The sequence below is a fragment of the Cebus imitator genome, unplaced genomic scaffold (genome assembly GCF_001604975.1).
Source record: "Cebus imitator isolate Cc_AM_T3 unplaced genomic scaffold, Cebus_imitator-1.0 Scaffold70, whole genome shotgun sequence".
Classification (NCBI taxonomy): domain Eukaryota; kingdom Metazoa; phylum Chordata; class Mammalia; order Primates; family Cebidae; genus Cebus; species Cebus imitator.
The window spans coordinates 5,531,578-5,553,556 of NW_016107385.1; the positions used below are offsets into that span (position 1 = coordinate 5,531,578).

The 21,979-nt window shown below is 38.2% G+C and overlaps 1 protein-coding gene across 1 annotated transcript in view; it reads right to left on the minus strand.

Moving 5' to 3' along the window:
• Positions 1-16,072: 16,072 nt before the first annotated feature.
• ARID4A (AT-rich interaction domain 4A) overlaps positions 16,073-21,979 on the minus strand; it is a 71,093-nt gene continuing 65,186 nt past the window's right edge. Inside the window, exon 25 of the mRNA XM_037739473.1 lies at positions 16,073-18,202. Coding sequence (XP_037595401.1) covers positions 18,099-18,202 — 104 coding nt within the window. The 3' untranslated portion in view covers positions 16,073-18,098. The remainder of the gene's footprint in view (positions 18,203-21,979) is intronic.

Genomic DNA, 21,979 nt, shown 5'->3' on the forward strand with positions numbered 1-21,979 from the left:
TTCTTTCTTTCTTTCTTTCTCTTTCTTTCTCTTTCTCTTTCTTTTCTTTTCTTTTCTTTTCTTTTCTTTTCTTTTCTTTTCTTTTCTTCTTTCTTTTTAGACAAAGTCACTCTATCACCCAGGCTGGAGTGCAATGGCAAGCTCTCAGCTCACTACAACCTCCATCTCCCAGGTGCAAGCAATTCTCCTGCTTCAGCCTCCCAAGTAGCTGGGATTACAGATGTGCGCCACCACGCCTGGCTAATTTTTGTATTTTTAAGTAGAGACAGGGTTTCACCTTGTTGGTCTGGCTGGTTTCCAACCCCTGACCTTGTGATCTGCCCACCTCAGCCTCCCAAAGTGCTGGGATTACTGGCGTGAGCCACTGCGCCCAGCCCACTCTCTTTCTTTTAAATCCCTTTATCGAGGTAAATTGATATACAATAGATACAGTTTGATAAATTTTGACGTATGTTTGCATCTAGTAAACTATCATCAAAATCAAGATAGTAACCATATATCTATCTACCATTAAACGTACCTCTTTAATGCTTTTCTCCATCCTTCCTTTCCCTTGCCCCAAACATAGCCTACATTCTGTCACTATAGATTAGTTTACATTTTCTAGAGTATTATATAAATGGAATCATACAGTATGTACTGTTTTATTGTCTGACTTCTTTCAGTATAATTATTTTGAGATTGATCCATGTTATTGTATCAATAGTTTATTTTCATTGGTAAGTAGTAGTATATTTTATGGATATGTTAAAATTTGTTTAACCATCCTTATGATGATGAACATTTGGAATTGTTTCCAATTTTTGACTATTACAACAAATAAAGTTTCCATAAACATTTATGTAGAGGTCTTTATATGAATATGTCTTTCCTATTCTCTTGAGTAAATACCTAAGGTAAAATAGCTGAATCCTATGGTAGGGATATGTTTTTGTTTTTGTTTTTTAAGAAAATGCCAAACACTTTTCCAAAATGGTTATGCCATTTTGCAACATCAGTGTTTAAGAGTTCTAGTTCCTCAGCATTTGTTGCCAACACTTGTCATGGTCGCATTTATAAATTTTAGCCATTCTAAATAAGCATATAGTAGATTCTTTCCATGGGTTCATCTTGCGTTTCCTTAATGCCTAGTAATGTTGAGCAACTTTTTAAATAGACTTTAATTTTTAGAACAGTTTAGGTTCACAGCAAAATTGAGTAGAAAGTACAGAGTTCCTGTTCCCCCCCCACCCCCACACATGCCTAGTCTCCCCTACTATCAACATCCCCCACCCGGGTGGTACATTTGTTACAATTAATGGACTTGCACTGACATATCATTGACACCCAGAGTCTATAGCATTTACATTAGGGTTCATTCTTAGTTTTGTACCAATGTATGCTGCTTTGGAAAAATATATAGTGACATGTATCCACAATTCTAGTATTATAGAAAAGTTTCACTGCCCTAAGAATCCCCTTTGCTCCACCTGTACATCCCTCCCTGTCCTCTAAATGCTGGCAACCACTTATTTTTTTACTATCTCCATAGTTTTGCCTTTTCCAAAATGTCATATATTTGGAATCATACAGTATGTAACCTTTTCAGATTGCCTTCCTGTACTTAGTAGTAAGCATTTATCTGGTGTGTGGTGCGTCCCGCACTGTACAAGGGTTCAAAGACCTAAGAGGGAACAGTGGGGGATAAAGAAAGACACAAACAGAAACAGAGAGAAAGCTATGCCAGGCGGTCCAGGAGGTGAAGGATGTCAGTTTCTCCGGCACCAAGCTGTCTCAGTGTACTTTATTTTATATGTTCACAAAGCACATAGCAGAGGGAGGGTGCAGTTACTTAGAACAGCCTGTGGTTATTAGTCTCAAACTTCAGTTAACTATCTTGCAGCAAGGTCAGTGAAACCTGGTTATCTCTCTAGGCCTGTCTGTGTTCTACCCTGAGACATACACATCCACTTATGGTTTTACTTCTCTGGAGCTCACCCAAAGTTCACAGCAGCCTTGCTGCTGATTCCCCCAGAGTGGGAGGGCTGTTCTGGCTCTCTACATATTTAAATTTTCTCCATGTCTTTTCATGGCTTGATAGCTCATTTTTTTGTGTGTGCTGAATAATATCATATTCTGGATGTACCACAGTTTTTCCATTTGCCTACTTGAAGGATGCCTCGGTTGTTTCCTGGTTTTGGCAATTATAAATAAAGCTGCTATAAACAAGCATGTGCAGGTTTTGTTTGTTTTTGTTAGATAAGATCTTCCTCTATTGCCCAGGCTGGAATGCAATGGCACGATCACAGCTCACTGCAGCCTCAGCCTCCCAGGCTCACTCAAGCAATCCTCCAACCTCAGCCTCCTATGTAGCTGGGACCACAGGCATGCATAACCATGCCTGGATAATTTTTTAATTTTTTGTGTAGAAACAATGTCTTCCCATGTTGCCCTTTTCCTAGGCTGGATGTGTACAGGTTTTTGTGTGGCCATAAGTTTGCAACTCACTTTCCTATATACTAAGGAGTGTGACTTCTGGATCATGTGGTTTATGTTTAGATTTATAAGAAACTGAAGAGAGCCAAACTGTCTTCCAAAGTGGCTGTAGCATTTTTGCATTCCTACCAGCAATGAGAGTTCCTGTTGCTCCACATCTTCCCCAGCATTTAGTATTGTCAGTGTTTTGGATTTTTGAATTCTAATAGGTGTGTAGTAGTATCTCAGTGTTTTAATTTGCAATTCTCAAATGACATATACATATGATATTGAACATTGTTTTATATGCTTATTTGTCATCTGTATATATTCTTTGGTGAGATGTCTATTGAAATCTTTTGCCTTTTCTTTTTGAGTTGGAGGTTCACTCTTGTTGCCCAGGCTGGAGTGGATGGATGGATCTCGGCTTACCGAAACGTCCACTTCCTGGCTTCAAGCAATTCTCCTGCCTCAGCCTTCTGAGTAGCTAGTTTATAGGCATGTGCCACCACACCCGGCTAATTTTGTATTTTTAGTAGAGAAGGGGTTTCTCCGTGTTGGCTAGGCTGGTCTTGAACACCAGACCTCAGGTGACCAACCCACTTTGGCCTCCCAAAGTGCTGGGATTACAGGTGTGAGCCACCATGCCTGGCCATCTTTTGCCAATTTTTAAATCAGGTTTTTTTTTTCTTAGTGTTGTGTTTAAGCTTTGTATATTTTGATAACATCCTTTATCAAGTATGTCTTTTGCAAATATTTTTTCTGTCTGTGGTTTGTCTTCTTATTCTCTTGATGAACATCTTTTTTTTTAAATGTGCATAATTGCCATCCATATGTCCTCTTAGGTGAAGTATATGTTCACGTATTTAGTCTGTTTTTTTAGAAATTGCAATTTTTTAAATGTTTTGATAGTTCTTTATATATTCTGAAGTCCTTTATGTCATATGTACTATGCAAATAGTTTCTCTCAGTCTGTTTGTGTTTTTATTCTTTTAACACTGTCTTTTAAAGAAGCAAAGTTTTAAATTTTGGTAAAATCCAATTTATCAATTTGTTACTTTATGCTTTTGATATTGTATCCAGTAATATTTGCTAACCCAGTTAGGCAAAAGGTCACACAGATTTTCTCCTGTTTTGTTTTAGATGTTTTATAGTTTTAGGTTTTGTGATCCATTTTGTGATCTATTTAAGGTTGTGATACACTTTATTTTCATATATGTTGCAAGGTATGTATCCAAATTAATTTTTTTGGATATGGATGTCAAATTGTTTCAGCACCTTCCCTCCCTCCCTTCCTCCTTTCTTTTCCTTTCTTTCTTCCTTTACTTCCCTCTCTCCCTCCCTCTCTTTCTTTTTTTTATTTTTCTTTTTGAGACCAACTCTTTCTCTGTCACACATGCTGTAGTGAGTGCAATGGCTCAATCTTGGCTCACTGCAACCTCTGCCTCTCATGTTCAAGCGATTCTCCTGCCTCAGCCTTCAGAGTAGCTAGGATAACAGGCACCTGCCACCATGCCTGGCTAATTTCTTTGTAATTTTAGTAGAGATGGGGTTTCACCATGTTAGCCCTTTCGAACTCTTGACCTCAAGTGATCTGCCTACCTTGGGCTACCAGTGTTAGGATTACAGGTGTGAGCCACTGCGTCCAGCCTGCATCATTTCTTTAAAGGGCTGTCCTATCTTCACTATATTGTCTTGGCATCTTTGTCAAAAATCACTTATCCATATATATGAGAGATTATTTTGGCTATTCTGTTCTATTGATCTATTTATCCATCTTATTCCAGTAACACCCTGTTTTTGATTACTATAGCTATATAATAATTATTGAAATTAGGTAATGCTGGGCCTTCAATTTAGTTCTTAGTTCTTTTTTTTTTTTTTTTTTGAGATGATGTCTTGCTCTGCCGCCCAGGCTAGAGTGCAGTGGCATGCTCTCAGCTCACTGCAACCTACGTCTCCCTGGTTCTAGCAGTTCTTCTGCTTCAGCCTTCTGAGTAATTGGGATTACCGGTGCTCACCACCATGCCCAGCTAATATTTGTGTTTTTAGTAGAGATGAGGTTTCACCATCTTGGCCAGGCTGGTCTTGAACTCCTGACTGACTTCGTGATCCACCCGCCTCAGCCTCCCAAAGTGCTGGGATTACAGGTGTGAGTCACCGCACCTGGCATTCTTAGTTCTTATTCAAAGTTCTTTTCAGCTCCTCTAGGTCCTTTGAATTTCCAGATGAATTTTATAGTTAGCGTCCCAATTTCTACAAGATGCCTGCTGGGATTTTTATTGGGATTGCATTGAATATGAGGAGCAAAGAATCTCAACAGTACAAAGTTTTATGATCCATGAACAAGGTATAGTCCCTCATAAAGACTGTCTTTATTTTATCTCAGCAATATCTTCCAGTTTTCAGTCTAGACATCTTTCCCATCCTTTGTCAGATTTATCCCAACATATTTCATATTCTTATGCCACTGTAAATGGTTTTTTATATTTTCCAACATTCACTATTGCATATTCTAGTGCATAGAAATATGATGGATTTCTCTATATTAAACTTGCATCCCACAGTCTTGCTAAACTCGCCAGTCTAGATTCCTGTATGATTTTTCTTACATGAATGCTCTGGCTAGAACTCCTAGTACTATCTTGAATACAAGTGATAAGAGACCAGGCATGGTGGCTCATGCCTGTAATCTTTGGGAGATTACACTTTGGGAGATCAAGATGGGAAGATTACTTGAGCACAGGAGTTTAAGTCCAGCCTGGGCAACATAGTGGGGCCCTATATATACAAAAATTAGCCAGGCATGGTGGCGCAGGCCTGTACTCACAGGTACTTGGGAAGCTGAGGTGGGAGAATCACTTGAACCTGGGAGGTAGAGGTTGCAGTGAGCTGAGATTGCACCACTGCCCTCCAGCCTGGGTGACAGAGTGAGACTCTGTCTCAATAAATAAGTAAATTACTAATAATAATCTTGAGGAAAAACATTCAGCCTTGTTAACTATAGGTTTTTCAAGTGTCCTTTATCAGTTGAAGAAGATCCTTTCTATATATATTTTGTTGAGAGTTTTTATAGAGAACAGATGAATTTTGTCAAACACTTTTTTCTGCCTCATAAAGTTTGAATTTTAACTTGTTAATATGGAAAATTACATTGATTTTTGTTTCATTTTTGAGACAGGGTCTCACTCTGTTGCCCAGGCTGGAGTGCAGTGGCATGACCATAGCTTACTGCAGCCTCGGATTCCTGGACTCAAGCAATTCTCCCGCCTCAGGCTGGCAGATAGCTGGGACCACAGACATGCACCACACCTGGCTAATTTTTTTTTTTTTTTTTTGGTAGAGATGGGATCTCACTATGCCGCCTAGGCTGGCCTTGAACTCCTGGGCTCCAGTGATCCTTCTGCCTCAGCCTCCCAGAAAGCTGGAATGACAGGTGTGAACCACTATGCCTCACTGATTTTAAAGAAATATTAATCCAATCCTGTATTCCTGGAATAAATCCCATTTGGCCCATGTTGTATTATCCTTTTAGTATGTTGTTGACTTTTATTTACTGAAATTTTGTTTGGAATGTTTGCATGTGTATTCATGAAAGATACTGGTCTTTACTTCTCTTGAAATGCCTTTGTCTGTTTTTAGTGTCATAGTAATGCTGGTCTTGTAGAATGTGTTAGAAGCAATCCTCTTCATTTTTTTTTATTTTTTTTTTTTTTATTTTATTTTAGGTGTTTACTATATCTGGCATTTCTCCCCATGTTATCCCTCCCCCCCCTCCTCTCTCCCCACCCCCCATTGTCTCTTGGGAGACTTTGTGTTGTCACTATTATGCCTTCATTATGTGTTTGGTAGACTTCACCAGTGAAGCCAGCTGGATCTGGAGTTATTTTGTAGGAAGGTTTTTAACATCAATTTCATTTCTTCATAGATACAGGGATATTCAGATTATCAACTTCTGGAGTGAGCTTTGGTAATTTTTGTCTTTTAAGGAATTTTTCTATTTCAGCTAAGTTGGCAAATGTATTGGCATAAAGATGTTCATAATATTCCCTTATCTTTTTTTATTGTTGTTGTTTGAGACAGTCTCACCCCGTTGCCCAGGCTGGAGTGCACTGGTGCGATCTCAGCTCATTGCAACTTCCACCTCTCGAGTTCAAGTAATTCTGCTGCCTCAGCCTCCCAAGTAGCTGAAACTACAGGCACATATTACCATGCCCAGCTAATTTTTGTATTTTTAGTAAAGACGGGGTTTTACCAGATTGGCCAGGCTAGTCTCCAACTCCTGACCTCAGGTGATCCACCTGCCTCAGCCTCCCAAAGTGGTGGGATTACAGGCATGAGCCACCACACTTTGCCTCCTTATCTTTACAATAGCTATAGATACAGTATGTAGTGATCACCACCCTCATTCCTGAACCTGGTAGTTTATGTCTTCTTCTTTAGTTCCTGATCAGTCCGGCTACAGGTTTATCAATTTTATTGATCTCCTCAAAGAACTGTAGTTTATTTTTGAAGTCTATTATTATTGTCACATTGAGTCCACTGTGCTAAAATGCTACTATGCCAGAGCAGTATATGGTAGATAGAGAGCACTTTATCAGTATTCATTGAATGAGCCAGTGAATGGGGGAAAAAAAAAGGAACCAATTTCTCCATGTAAAGTCCTTTTATTAGGACCATTTTAGACATCAGCAATTAGTCTTTAGACATGAGACCAATCTGTTTTGACACCAGCAATTTCCTTCTTATTTGTATTTTTAATACTATAGTCTTTAGGCATGAGACCAATCTGTTTTGACATCAGCAATTTCCTTAGTACTAATAAGATAGAACTGAGTAGAGCCTTCAGAGGCCAAGTGAAATGAAAGGTTTGAGGAGGTGCCCCAAGAGAAGGCTAAAAGGAGATGAGGCTTGCTACTGGCAATGAGGACAGGAGGAAATCTTGAGACCATAGAAAACAGATGGAGGTTGGAGACAGAGTGAATCAGAGAAAGACTAATAAAAGTGTAACACAGTAATCTTGGGATAGTAAAGGTATATGAAAGAGTTTAAACTCTAATAACAACGAATGAAAGTCATACCCAAGAGTGATGACTACCTCAGTCATTACAGTAAAATTTTCACCTTAATTTCATCAGTGTTTCCAAAAGGTATGTGAGACATGCTTAGATATTAAAGGAGAAGGGATACATAAATTAACTTAGGTAAATTGTGGAAAATAGGATTTCCATTTATATTTAACACTGAAAAGTAATATACTGGGCCTATCTACTTCCTGGCCTATGTTAAAGGGAAGATTTTATGATTTCTGGTCAAATGAGGGAAGCACAAAAGGGCCATGACATACCTAGGTAGAGACAAACAGAAATCTCTCATTGTATTCACCAAGCTAAAAACCACCAACTTGATTAACCTTGAGTTGTAGTCTCAGTACCAGCCAACCACAGTGGCCTTGGGTTTGCATGCCTCCTGTGCTGTTCGTGTTTTGGAAGTTTTTTTTCCTTTAATATTCAAACTGCACACATTTAGAAGCTTACATAATTTTTTGTCCCCCAGCTGCAGGTATTTCTTTATAGACGTACATAATTTTATTAATATTCCTATATATGTTCACCTATGAAACCATCAGCAAAATCAAGATAATGAAGACATCCATCACCCCCAAGGTTTCCTCAGGCCCCTTTATAATCTTTCCCTTCCATTCCACCTCCTCCACATACCCCACTCCAAATTTCTAGGGAACCACCGATTTATTTTCTGTTATTATACCTTAGTTTGTATTTTCTATTTTTATATACATGGAATCAGAGTATTTACTTTTCATCTAACTTCTTTCACTCAGCATATGTATTTTGAGATTCATCTATTTTGTGGCTTATGTTATCAATTTGTTCCTTTTTGTTGGTGAGTTATATTCCATTGTATGGTTGTGCAAATTACTTATTCATTCACGTGTTGGAAATTTGGGTTGTGTCAGATTTTTGCTCTGACTTATAAAGCTGCTATATGTAGACATATGATTTCATTCTTGGTAAGTACCTAAAAGTGAAATGGCTGGGTCATATGTTTAACTTTTTAAGAAATTGTCAAAAATTTTCCAAAGCATTAACTCTTCCCTGAATCGATTAAAAAGAAAAACAAAACATAACATTTTCTAAAGTGGTTGTATAATTTTGCACTCTCACCAGTAGGCTATGAGAGCAGTTCCTCCACATCATCCTCACCCTTGGTATGGGTGAAGAGAACTTTTGGGATCTGGGATTATTCTTACTGAGATTTATACATACGGTTATCTATAACTTAACTATTTGTACATGGACAAATCACTCTACCTCTGTGTCAGTTTTTTTATGGACAGTGAAAGGTTTAGATCCTAAAATTCTGTTTTTAATTATTGTTTTTGTTTCAGTGACATTTAAGAAGTTTCAAGGCCGGGCACGGTGGCTCAAGCCTGTAATCCCAGCACTTTGGGAGGCCGAGGTGGGTGGATCACGAGGTCATGAGATCGAGACCATCCTGGTCAACATGGTGAAACCCCGTCTCTACTAAAAATACAAAAAATTAGCTGGGCATGGTGGCGCGTGCCTGTAGTCCCAGCTACTTGGGAGGCTGAGGCAGGAGAATTGCCTGAACCCAGGAGGCGGAGGTTGCGGTGAGCCGAGATCGCGCCATTGCACTCCAGCCTGGGTAACAAGAGCGAAACTCCGTCTCAAAAAAAAAAAAAAAAACAAAACCAAAAAGCTATATATGAATATTTATGCTGGATTTATTCACAATTATTAAATGTCTGGTCATAGATAGGTTTAGTGAGATTTAATTTATGTTTCTACTAGAGAGCAAGTCTGGATAAGGAAGAAAGAGAAGAAGTCCTGAAGGCAGTTACCACTTGGTGGGAAAGGTGCCCCATCAAAAGAACACTCCTAGAAAAGTCTAAGTGCATTTAGAACTATCTTGTTAAAAGTTAGCTATCATAGTACATATTGGGCCAGTCCTGGAGATGATGACTACATCAAGGAAATGGTTAAAGAAAACACTGATGGGGGCATCTAAATTGGTAAAGAGGAAGTCAGACTGTTGCTGTTTGCTGATAATATGATCATATTCTAGAAAACCTTAAAAATTCTCTAAAAAGCTCCTAGAATTGATAAATAAATTCGGCAAAGTTTCAGGATACAAAACTAATGTACACACATCAGTAGCTCTGCTATACACCAGCAGCAGCCAAGCTGAGAATCAGATTAAGAACTCAACCCCTTTTACAATAGCTGCAAAAAAAACCAAACCAAAACAAAAAAAACTTAAGAATACACCTAACCAAAGAGGTGAAAGACCTCTATAAGGAAAACTACACTGCTAAAAGAAATCATAGACAACACAAATGGAAACACATCCCAAGCTCTTAGATGAGTAGAATCAATATTGTGAAAATGACCATAATGCCAAAGCAATATACAAATTCAATGCAATTCCCATCAAAATACCATCATTCTTTACAGAACTAGAAAAAGCAATCCAAAAATTCATGTGGAACCAAAAAATAGCTGGCATAGTCAAAGCAAGACTAAGCAAAAAGAACAAATATGGAGGAGGCATCACATCGCCTGATTTCAAACTATACTATAAGGCCATGGTCAACAAAAACAAGCATGGTTCTGGTATAAAAATAGGCACCAACAGAACAGAATAGAGAACCTAGAAATAAAGCCAAACACTTAGAGCCAACTGATCTTCAACAAAGCAAACAAAAGAAGCGGGGATAGGACATCCTTTCAACGAATGGTGCTGGGATAATTTGCAAGCCACATGTCTAAGAATGAAACTGGATCCTCATCTTTTACCTTATGCAAAAATCAACTCGAGGTGGATCAAAGACTTAAATCTAAGATGTGAGACCATAAAAACTCTAGAATATGACACTGGAAAAACCCTTCTATACATTGGCATAGGCAAAGACTTCATGACCAAGAACCCAAAAGCAAATGCAACAAAAACAAACCCAAAAGCAAATGCAACCAAAACAAACCCAAAAGCAAATGCAACCAAAACAGACAGATGGAACTTACTAATAATTGAACTAAAAAGCTTCTGTACAGCAAATGAAACAATCAGCTGAGTTAACAGACAACCCACAGAGCGGGAGAAAACCTCAATTTATACATTCAACAAAGGACTAATATCCAGAATCTACAAGAAAGTCAGACAAATTAGCAAGAAAAAATTCCATTAAAAAGTGGGCTAAGAAGATGAATAGACAGTTCTCAAAAGAAGAATACAATGTCCAACAAACATGAAAAAATACTCAACATCACTAATTTTCAGGGAAATGCAAATCAAAACCTCAATGTGATACCACCTTACTCCTGCAAGAATAGCCATAATCAACAAATAAAAAAATAATAGATGTTGGCGAGGATGTGGTGAACAGGGGACACTTTCACACTGCTGGTGGGAATGTAAACGTACAACCACTACGGAAAACAGTGTGGAGATTCTTTAAAGAACTAAAACTAGAACTATCATGATCCAGCAATCCCACTACTGGGTATCAGAGGAAAAAAGTGATTAAATGAAAAAGATACTTGCACATGCATGTTTATAGCAGCACAATGCACAACGGCAAAAATATGCAACCAGTCCAAATGCCTATCAACTAGTGGATAAACTGTGGTACACACACACACACACACACACACACACACACACACTATGGAATACTACTCAGCCATGAAAAGGAATGAAATAATGGCATTTGCAGCAACTTGGATGGAATTGGAGAATATTATCCTTTTTTTTTTTTTTTTTTTTAAGACATAGTCTTGTTCTGTCACCCAGGCTGGAGTGTAGCGGTGTGATCCTGGCTTACTGTGATCTTGGCATACTGCAACGTCTGCCTCCTGGGTTCAAGTAATTCTCTCACCTCAGCCTTCTAGGTAGCTGGGACTACAGGCATGCATCACCACACCTGGCTAATTTTTATAATTTTAGTACAAACTGGGTTTTACCATGTTAACTAGGCTGATCTCGAACTCCTGATCTCAGGTGATCCACCTGCCTCTCAAAGTGCTGGGATTACAGGGGTGAGCCACTGCACCAAGCTTGGAAACTATTATTCTAAGTGAAGCAACTCAGGAATGGGAAACCAAACATTGTATGTTCTCAATCATAAGTGGTAGCTAAGCTATGAGGATGCAAAGGCATAAGAATGATACACTGGACTTTGGGGACTTAGGAGAAGGGGTGGGAGGGGGATGAAGGAAAAAAAGACTATACATTGGGTACAGTGTAACTGCTCAGGTGATGGGTGCACCAAAATCTCAGAAATCACCACTAAACTTATTCATATAACCAAACATCACCTGTTCCCCAAAAACTTATAGAAAAAAAAATGATGATAGACTGGACAGGGAAAATGTGGCACATATACACCATGGAATATTATGCAGCCATCAAAAACGATTAGTTTGTGTCCTTTGTAGGGACATGGATGAACCTGGAAACCATCATTCTCAGCAAACTGACACAAGAACAGAAAATCAAACACTGCATGTTCTCGCTCATAGGCGGGTGTTGAACAATGAGAACATATGGACACAGGGAGGGAAGCATCACACACTGGGGTCCGTTGGGGGGAAATAGGGGAGGGACAGCGGGGGGTGGGGAGTTGGGGAGAGATAGCATGGGGAGAAATGCCAGATATAGGTGAAGGGGAGGAAGGCAGCAAATCACGCTGCCACGTGTGTACCTATTCAACAATCTTGCATGTTCTTCACATGTACCCCAAAACCTAAAATGCAATTAAAAAAAATCACCCATGGGCTGCCCACATACATTCATCCCTGGAAACCAAGAGAAACCTGAGCAATTTGTTACCCTCCATCTGGGACCAAAAAGTTCTTTACAGATAATAAATATGTTCTTCTACTCATTTGTTTCTGAAATTTGAGCCATGTTGATACATTTAGCGGCAGTCCATTCATTTTACTCACTGAATAGTATTGCATTTAGGTCAACTATAGTACTGCATAAGGTCAATTAGTATAGAGTTTACAGATAAAATACAAGACACCCAGTTCAGTGTGAGGTTTTTGTTTTTTTTGAGATGGAGTCTCGCTCTATTGCCTTAGTGAAGTGCAGTTGCACAATCTTGGCTAACTGCAACCTCTGCATCCCAGGTTCAAGCAATCCTCCTGCCTTAGCCTCCAAAGTAGCTGGGAATGCATGCATCATCACACCCTGTTGATTTTTGTATTTTTTGTAGAGACAGAGTTTTACATGTTGGCCAGACTGGTCTTGAATTACTTACCTCAAGTGATCCAGCCACCTCAGCCTCCCAAAATGCTGGGATTACCAGTGTGAGCCACTGCGCACAGCCTAAGTATAAGTTTTAATAAACAACCATTTTTACATGGAATGTCCTTATATGAAGAAATTATCCGTTATCTGAAATTCACATTTAACTGGGTATCCCGTATTTTTATTTGCTCACTCTGGCAACCCTAAACTGATGAGACTCTTGAATCAGATTGTCTTGTTTAATGTAATTTAGCCTTGAGAAGAAATCCAAGTACTTGTACAGAATCATCATTTATTAAATCTACGAGGAAGTTCCTTAAGCTTTTCACAATAGAACTTTTCAACATGTATTCTGTATGACACAGATTACAAAATGAAGATAGCTTCATAATTATGTTAACTACAAATACCAAAATTATAAACACTGCCCTTACCTGTTTAAAGAGATAACATAATGGATCTATATGAATAAAAAAAGTTTTTCTGTGCTTGTCAATATGGAAAACATCATTTGATTTTGTAATAAAATTTAAAGGACTAAAAAATTTATATGAAAACATTAAGCATGCATTGTTACAAATTTCTCATTAGGACAAACTCCATTCTAAGAATCATCCAACCTTCACTAATGATGGATGTCATCACTTACTGTATTCTTCCTTTAATATGATAAGTCTGTGTCTAACCACTTGAAAGTAATGGGAGAGGGAAGAACAAACAGGGAGAGGGAAGAACAAACAAGGAGAAGGAAAAACAGCTCATCAATTTAGAAATATTTTAAAATGAGAGTGTTAAACAAGTCTACTTTGACACTTTTCAAATGATATTTTAACATTATTACTTTTTTGAGAAAAGAACCTTGGCTGGCACAATGGCTCACACCTGTAATCCCAGCACTTTGGAAGGCCAAGGCAGGTGGATTGCTCGAGCCCAGGAATTCAAAGACTAGCCTGGGCATCATGGCGAAATCCCATCCCTATTAAAAATATAACAAAATTAACCAGGCAGAGTGGTGAATGCCTGCAGTCCTAGCTACTTTGGAGGCTGAGGTGGACGAATCACCTGAGCCAGGGAAACAGAGTCTGCAGTGAGCCATGATTGTGCCCCTGCACTCCAGCCTGGGTGACAGTAGTGAAATGTAAAGACACTATCTCAAAATAACAAAAACAAAGAAAAAAACACGCTAAGCACCTCTTTTAAATGTCTGGCTTTAGGCAGCTCACACCTGTAATCTCAGCACTTTGGGTGGCCAAGGTGGGTGGATTATTTGAGGTCTAGAGTTTGAGACCAGCCTGACCATTAATTTAGTGAAACCCTGTCTTTATTAAAAAACAAAACAAACAAGTATCTGGCTTTTTACTTACACATCTATGACTTAGGAGCGCTTAAGATCTGAATCATCTAGTATGGCAGAAACTCACATGCACAAGTAAACATAAGGTAAATTGTCAAGTAAAATAACACAGATTAAAAAGCCAACACAGCATAAAAGAGGGCACTATTCTGGTGGTAATGAGAAGTCAGCAAAAGCTTCATGGAAAAGTGGCTCTTGAGACAGCTCCTGACAAGTAGAGCTGAGACTGGTAGGCAAACAGGAGCAAAAGGGACAAATGGGCAGGTTCAAGGTTTGAGCAGTGCCTGACTGGCCCTGACAGACTTGGATCCTGCATCAGATCTACTCTTACCCTGGCTCATTACCTGGATCATTTCTACCAATCTCCCCTCCTCCATGTGCTTAGAACACTATACTCTCCATATCTCTCCTTCTTCCCCAGACAGTTCATAATCTTCACTGGTCTTCGGTTTTTCTGCTGCTTTCTCTGCAAAGCCTTCCCCGACCACCCTTGCCCTCAAACGAGTGGGCTCTGTATCACTATCTCATGGCACACCATAACTTCATATGCCTATTATGCCTGTACTTAAGAATTACACGAGTTTGGATAAGCAGACTGTAATAAAAAATAATAATTACATGTTAACAGTTTAACATCTACCACATTATTATACCATGATTATACATTCCATGAAGCAAAGGACTTTTTTTCTGTCTTGTTCACTGTTGTGGCTCCTGGGCCTTAAGCTTATGCTTGGCACATAGAAGATACTCAATAAATCAGTAATTAATGAATAATGTTAATAGTTTTTATATATGGTTGAATATAGCTTTGAATGGTTTCACAATTTTGATAGCTGTTAAAACACAGGGCTTATAAGAAAAGTGTACAAGCAAATTAATTGGGCAATCCATATAGATTTTCATAATTTAAAGCAATTTCATAGAAGGCATAGTATGTAATAGTCTTTTAATGTGCTAAGTGCAACCATCTTTCTTAATGAAAGAGGAAAACTAGAAATTTAACACAAAAAAACAATAAAAGTACATAATGGCCAGCTGGGTACAGTGACTCATGCCTATAATCCTCACACTTTGAGAGACCAAGGCAGAAGGATCGCTTGAGCTCAGGAGTTCAAGACCAGCCTGGGCAACATAGCAAGACCCTGTCTCTACAAAAAATTAAAAATTAGCCAGGTGTAGTGGCACATGCCTGTAGTCCCAGCTACTCAGGAGGCAGAGGTGAGAGGATCTCGAGCACAGGAGTTCACATCACTGCACTCCAGCCTAGGCGACAGAACAAGACCCTGTTTCAAAAATTGAATAAATTTTAAATAAAAGCACGCAATGCAATATTAAAACAGAAGCCTCTATGATCTTTTAAATAACTTAATTTTATAGATGGCAATTTCCATTATACTATTAAAGAGTGTCTTTATAATTTTACTTTCTTTTTTTTTGAGAAAGACTCTCGCTCTGTCACCAAGCTGGAGTGCAGTAGTGCAATCTCGGCTCACTGCAACCTCCGCCTCCCAGTTTCAAGCGATTCTACTGCCTCAGCCTCTCAAGTAGCTAGGAATACAAGTGCGTGCCACCATGCCCAGCTAATTTTTGTATTTTTAGTAGAGACAAGGTTTCACCATGTTGGCCGGGATGGTTTCCATCTTTGGACCTTGTGATCTGCCTGCCTCAGCCTCCCAAAATGCTGGAATTACAGGCATGACCCACCACACCTGGTGTGTATTTTTACTTTCTTACTCATATATGAAAGGTATCTATTCAAAGTTTAGCTAAACTGAAAATATGCTCAATATTTGAAATATCACACCCAGTCAATATTCACTTAATTTCACAATCCTTTCTAGCCTCCAGACAAAAGGATTTTAACAGTGTGTATCAATTCAATGAATACACAGTTTTGTCCTCTGTAGCAACATCCTAATACTTCATGACCAAATTTGTATCAATTAGAAGGGACAGTACTCAAGCTGATAATTTATTTATCTCACATTTATTGAATTGCTACAGCAGGAAATCATTAAAATATCTAATGTATAAATCTAAAGTTGCCTCTTAGGTCCAACTGGATTTAAATGACACATTTTTTTTTTCATTTTTATAATTAGTAGAAATATTTTATTGTAAAGGCTGAAAAGTATACTAAAATGCTTGGTTTTGTGAAATCTGATTTTTCAACTCTAAGTTACGAGCACTTAGGAAAAAAGCAATCATTTAAATGAAAACTAAAAATATAAAGCCTATGTTTAAAACATGGCCTTTATTAATACTGCCCGCTGAGCTCCATTTTTATTTTACATTGAAATACTTCTGCTTTGCAAAGAAAAGACAGAAAAGTGCATTTTACAAGAGTACTCTTTTTGTTTTTAATTCTCTGAGAAAACGGAAGGAATCTGAATCACAAGTTCACAATGTGGTAAAATGAAATTAAGAAACAATGATTTCAGTAATGCTATGCCATCACTAGTGTTTAGCTCTGACTTTTTCTTGTAAATCAGGTCCTGATATACAGTCTAGAGCATCTAGGTTATTATTCTACAGCATATTAAACACAGAAAAGGAGGTTTAAAAAAAAAAACCCCTTTCAATGTACAAACATGAATTTAAAAATTGCTTTTAAAAAATCACCTTTTTACATAATGTATATGCAAAACTGCTTTAAATACATGATTTTGGAAGAATTATTTACAAAATGTATCAGTCTGTGGAACAATTCACAGACAAAGCATACATAGTTGCTTTACTTAGTTGTTGCATCTCAACTTTGGGAGATATAAATTCATTCGGCAGTATAGCAAACATAAAGACTGTGACAAAGTATCTTAAGGGCAACCAAAAATTTGATCCTCAAAACAGTTTAAATACTAGGACTGCCAAAGTTTCTAAACAAGGACATACTTTAATGATCCAGATGCCCATTTATAGTTCTATACTGTTTGACAGACTGAGACAGACTCCAACACAGGCAAGGCTGCAGGATGCAACCTCCTGTAAAAAGGACAGCTGAGAGCTATTGTCATCCAAAGAGTGAATTAACCTAGAATTTTCTTTTTTTCAATTTTATTAATATTTTAAAAAATACATAAAAATACAACATCCAATGTCTGAATAAATATATTTAACAAGTTGCAAGATAATACCTTATTTTACACAAAATTTTCAGCTTTAGAAATCTTGTTAAATAACTTCATTGTTGTTATATATTTCATTTTTGTCTTTTTGTAACAAAATAAAAACTCTGAAATTACATAGAAAAAAGACAAAATATTTTTGTCAAGGGATAAGATAGTCCACTGAAAACTTATTCACAATTCCACTGTAAACATTAATAAACATTAAAATATTTGCATAATTGTGTGCTCAAAAATCCTATAAAAAGTGGAAGACTTATTACAACTGTAGTTTTCAGTCAACTACACTTCCTTTCACAATTTATTTTGTCCCATTTACACCTTTAATCTTGGGCACACTGCTGAACATATACTTTGGCAGTTCTAAATAGCAAGTGCTTCCACAAAAAAAAAAAAAAAACAACAATAATGGAAAAAAAACAAAACAAAACCCCACAACATAAACCCCCTACTCACCAAGTGTTCAAATACATCTTAGTGAAAGTGCAGCAGTAACTATTCAGCCAGGTAATATTTTGATGTTTATCATGTGCACTTGCTTGTCTATGATTTCTATAACACCTGAAAGCTTTATTATACAAATTCAAATTTGCTAAGTGCCCTTTTTTCTATATCACAACAAGTGAAAAAAAAAAAGTAAAGAGGAAAATTATGACAAATATGGCAGGCTGCTTAATCTTCACTTATCAGCTTATTTTTTGCAACAAGAAAAAAGAAGAGAGAGGGGAATAGATACAATCCAGCATGGAAAAGTATACAGGATATACTTAGCAATGTCAAACCAGTTGAGTGCTTTCTGTGGTTGTAATTCAGGTTTGGGGATTTATGTCCATGGCAGCAAACTGCTGGGAAGACAGAGAAAACGTTTATCACCTGCATTCTACAGCAAGTACATTTTGTGGGGGAGATGATGACGAAGGACTCATTCCAGTGTCTGATGAAGCAGATGACATCGAGGCTCCTGCATGAGACACTGTGGAAACAAAACAGCTATGTTAGACCCAAAAACTATTATACAAAGATACTCAGCTAACAGCAAATTAGAAATAAAATTCTTAACATTATTCACCTTAATCACAGGCCTCTTATATGTTACAGGAAGGAGTAACAAATTGTCAGCAAAAATTTTGTTTGGCTCAATTAAGTGGAGTTAGTCTTTGTTCAGTTAAGTAACTCAACAATTAAAAAGATGTCACAAAATGTAAAGATTAAAGAGACAAAAACTCTTAAACCTCTAGTTGAGAGATCCCAAGAAGGAACTTTCCTTGCCCTAAATCACAAACAAGGTTAACCTAAGATAAATACAGAACCATATGGAATTTCTGCTTTATCTCTGGGTCATAGGAGCATAAGATATTTCACTTAACTCAAAGAATTACCTCTGACAGGTATCAGAATCATGGAGATCAGGATGGAAGTAATGATGTGTGATAAGCAAAAAGTCCTCAAATGGTTTTAACATAATTTTCTCCAGGAGGACATAACACAGATTAGGGATCAGTACTCTTAGCATTAAATGTTTTGCCACCTTTTAAGTTCTTTGCTTTTTCTTCTCTTTCCTTGCAAAACTCTTGTCCTCTTTGCCTTCTTGTCTTCTTTGACTGTTCCTATTTTATTTAAAGTTTTAATTTTTGTTTATTCAAGTATCATTACAACCTCTAGGTCTCAAGCAACCCTCGCACCTCAGTCTTCCAAGTAGCTGAGACTACAGATGCATGCCACCACACTGAACTAATTTTTTTATTTTTTATAGAGATGGGATTTCACTATGTTGCCCAGGCTGGTCTCAAACTCCTGGGCTCAAGTGATCCTCCCACCATGCTGGAATTATAAGCATGAGCCACAGTGCCCAGCCAACAAATCACTAAAATCTAAATTTAATAACTCATTATAAAAACTTCAGCAAATAAACATGCTGGGCACGGTGGCTCATGCCTGTAATCCCAGCACTTTAGGAGGCCAAGGCAGGTGGATTACAAGGTCAGAAGCTCAAGACCAGCCTGGCCAAGACAGTGAAAGCCCATGTCTACTACAAGTATAAAAAAATTAGCCAGGCATGGTGGCAGGTGCCTGTAATCCCAGCTACTCAGGAGGCTGAGGCAGAGAACTGCTTGAATCTGGAGGCAGAGGTCGCAGTGAGCCAAGATCACGCCACTGCATTCCAGCCTGGGCAACAGCGCAAGACTTATCTCAAAAAAAAAAAAAAAAGTAAGCAAATAAAAATGGGGAAAAGACTATAATAGGCTGGGCATGGTGGCTCATGCCTACAATCTCAGCACTTTGGGAGGTAAAACCAAGAGGATCACTTCAGACCAGGGGTTTGAGACCAGCCTGAGCCATATGGCAAGAACGTGTCTCTACAAAAAAACTAAAAAATTAGCTGGTTCTGGTGGCAGGCACATGTGGTCAAAGCTACTCGGGAGGCTGAAGTGGAATGGCTGCTTGAGCCCAGGAGTCTAAGGCTGCAGTAAGCCGTGATCATGCCCTTGCACTCCCGTCTGGGTGACAGAGCCTGTTTCAAAAAAGCAAGACAGTAATAAAAAAAAAGTCTTTTTGTCTGGGCATAGTGGCTCACGCCTGTAATCCCAACACTTTGGGAGACTGAGCTGGGTGGATTACTTGAGGTCAGGAGTTGGAGACCAGCCTAGTCAACATGGTGAAACCCCATCTCTACTAAAAATACAAAAATTAGCTGGGCGTGGTGCCAAGTGCCTGTAATCCCAGCTACATGGGTGGCTGAGGCAGTAGAATCACTTGAACTTAGGAGGCAGAGGTTGCAGTGAGCCCAGACCACGCCATTGCACTCCAGCCTGGACAACAAGAATGAAACTCCTTCTCAAAAAAAAAAAAATTGTCTGAAATATATGTCACCTTTAGGAAACTGACCCCAGAGCAGTGGTGGGTTCTCTGAAGAAATTTTAATTTGTTTATTTGTTCTTTTCTTTTTATATTCAAAAGTTCTATAAAGACTTCTTGCTATTTACAGGTTGTAAAAGACATGAGAAGTTTGATCTCTTTCCATTTGTTCCACCCTGTTCCTATTTTTAGAAATTAAAAACTGCTGGAGGACAATGGTCAAGACCACACGACAGGTCACTCTACCAGAAAGTCATCCTCTAAATTTCTACTAGAGGCAAAAAACTTCTCTCAACATAATCAACCCTATCAGGTAATTTACCTTTTATTTGTCGTTAAGGCACATCCCTTCTGGAGCTCTCCCCTCCTGTTCTATCCTATTCCTGGAATAGTTGCTTTCTAGGCCTGCTATATAGTGGTCATCTTACAGCTTCCATTTGTCATCACCTTGAGATATTCCTTCACTATTTTCCTGTGTAGGATTCCTGTTTGCTGGACCCCATGTCTTCGTAGCTTGCCTTCTAGTTTCTAGCACTACCACTGAGAAATCTGATGTAAGACACCTGATGCTGTTCTGAGATACGTTTCTTTTTATATATGTATCTTTATATGGTAAATTTTTAGAATCTACTTTTTTTTGAGAGAGAGAGAGCGTTTCACTATGTCACCCAGGCTGGAGTGAACTAGTGCGATCTCAGCTCACAGCAGCTTCTGCTTCCGGGTTCAAGCGATTCGCAAGCCTCAGCCTTCTGAGTAGCTGGGATTACAGGCATGTGCCACAATGCCCAGCTGATTTTTCTATGTTCAGTAAAGATGGGGTTTTGTCATGTTGGCCAGGCTGGTCTCAAACTCCTGGCCTCAGGTGATCTGCCTGCCTCCGCCTCCCAAAATGCTGGGATTACAGGTATGAGCTCCTGTGCCTCCTGGCCTAGAATCTACTCTTTATCCATAGGATTCTAAAATTTCATATGCTTTGGTGATTTTCACCCCCATTATTTATAGAGGGCATAGCGAGTCCTTTCAATCTTCTAACTCATATCCTTCAGTTCTAGAATTTTAAAAATATTTCTTTGATGACAACTTCCTCTTATGTTTATTCAACTCTCCTAGAAATCCTATGATTCAGAAGTTGGATTTCCTCACCACATCTCTTATTTCTCTCATTTCTTCTCTCCTATTGTCTTTTTGACCCTCTAGTGGGATTTCTTCAGCTTCACTATCACTTCCATTAATTTTTTTAAATTCCTGCTCTCATACTTTAAAGATATCCTTTTTGTTCTCTCAATTTTTAAAATAGTTATACTTTTGTTTCAAGGTGGCAATATCTTTTCCTTTATCTCTGGATACAAACTGAACATCCCTAATACAAAACTCCAAAATCCGAAAGTTCTGAGCACCAACAGGATGCCAAAAGTGGAAAATTCCACACGTAAGCGCTTACCACAAACTTCGTTTCATGTACAAAATTATTTCAAATGTTATAGAAAATTACCTTCAGGCTATGTCTATAAAGTATCTATGAAACACAAATGAGTTTTGTGTTTAGACTTGGGTACTATCACCAAGCTATTTCATTATGTACAAATATTCCAAAATCTGAAAAAACAAATAATCCAAACACTTCTAGACCCAAGCATTTCAAATAAAGGATACTCAACTTGCATTAACTATTAAGCACAGTTTTGTGCTATTAAAAAAAAAAATATATATATATGGTGTATTATCTGTTTTTGCCAGTTCCTTTTTAGTCTCTTTTTTCCACTTTGGCTTCTGCCTTTATGTAGAGGCTTTCCTCAAATGTCTGGTCATGTGGCTTCCATATTTAACATTAAAAGCTGACTGGAAACTGTGTATGAGCATCGGGGCTTTTCTTCTTCTATTTTTTTTTTTTTTT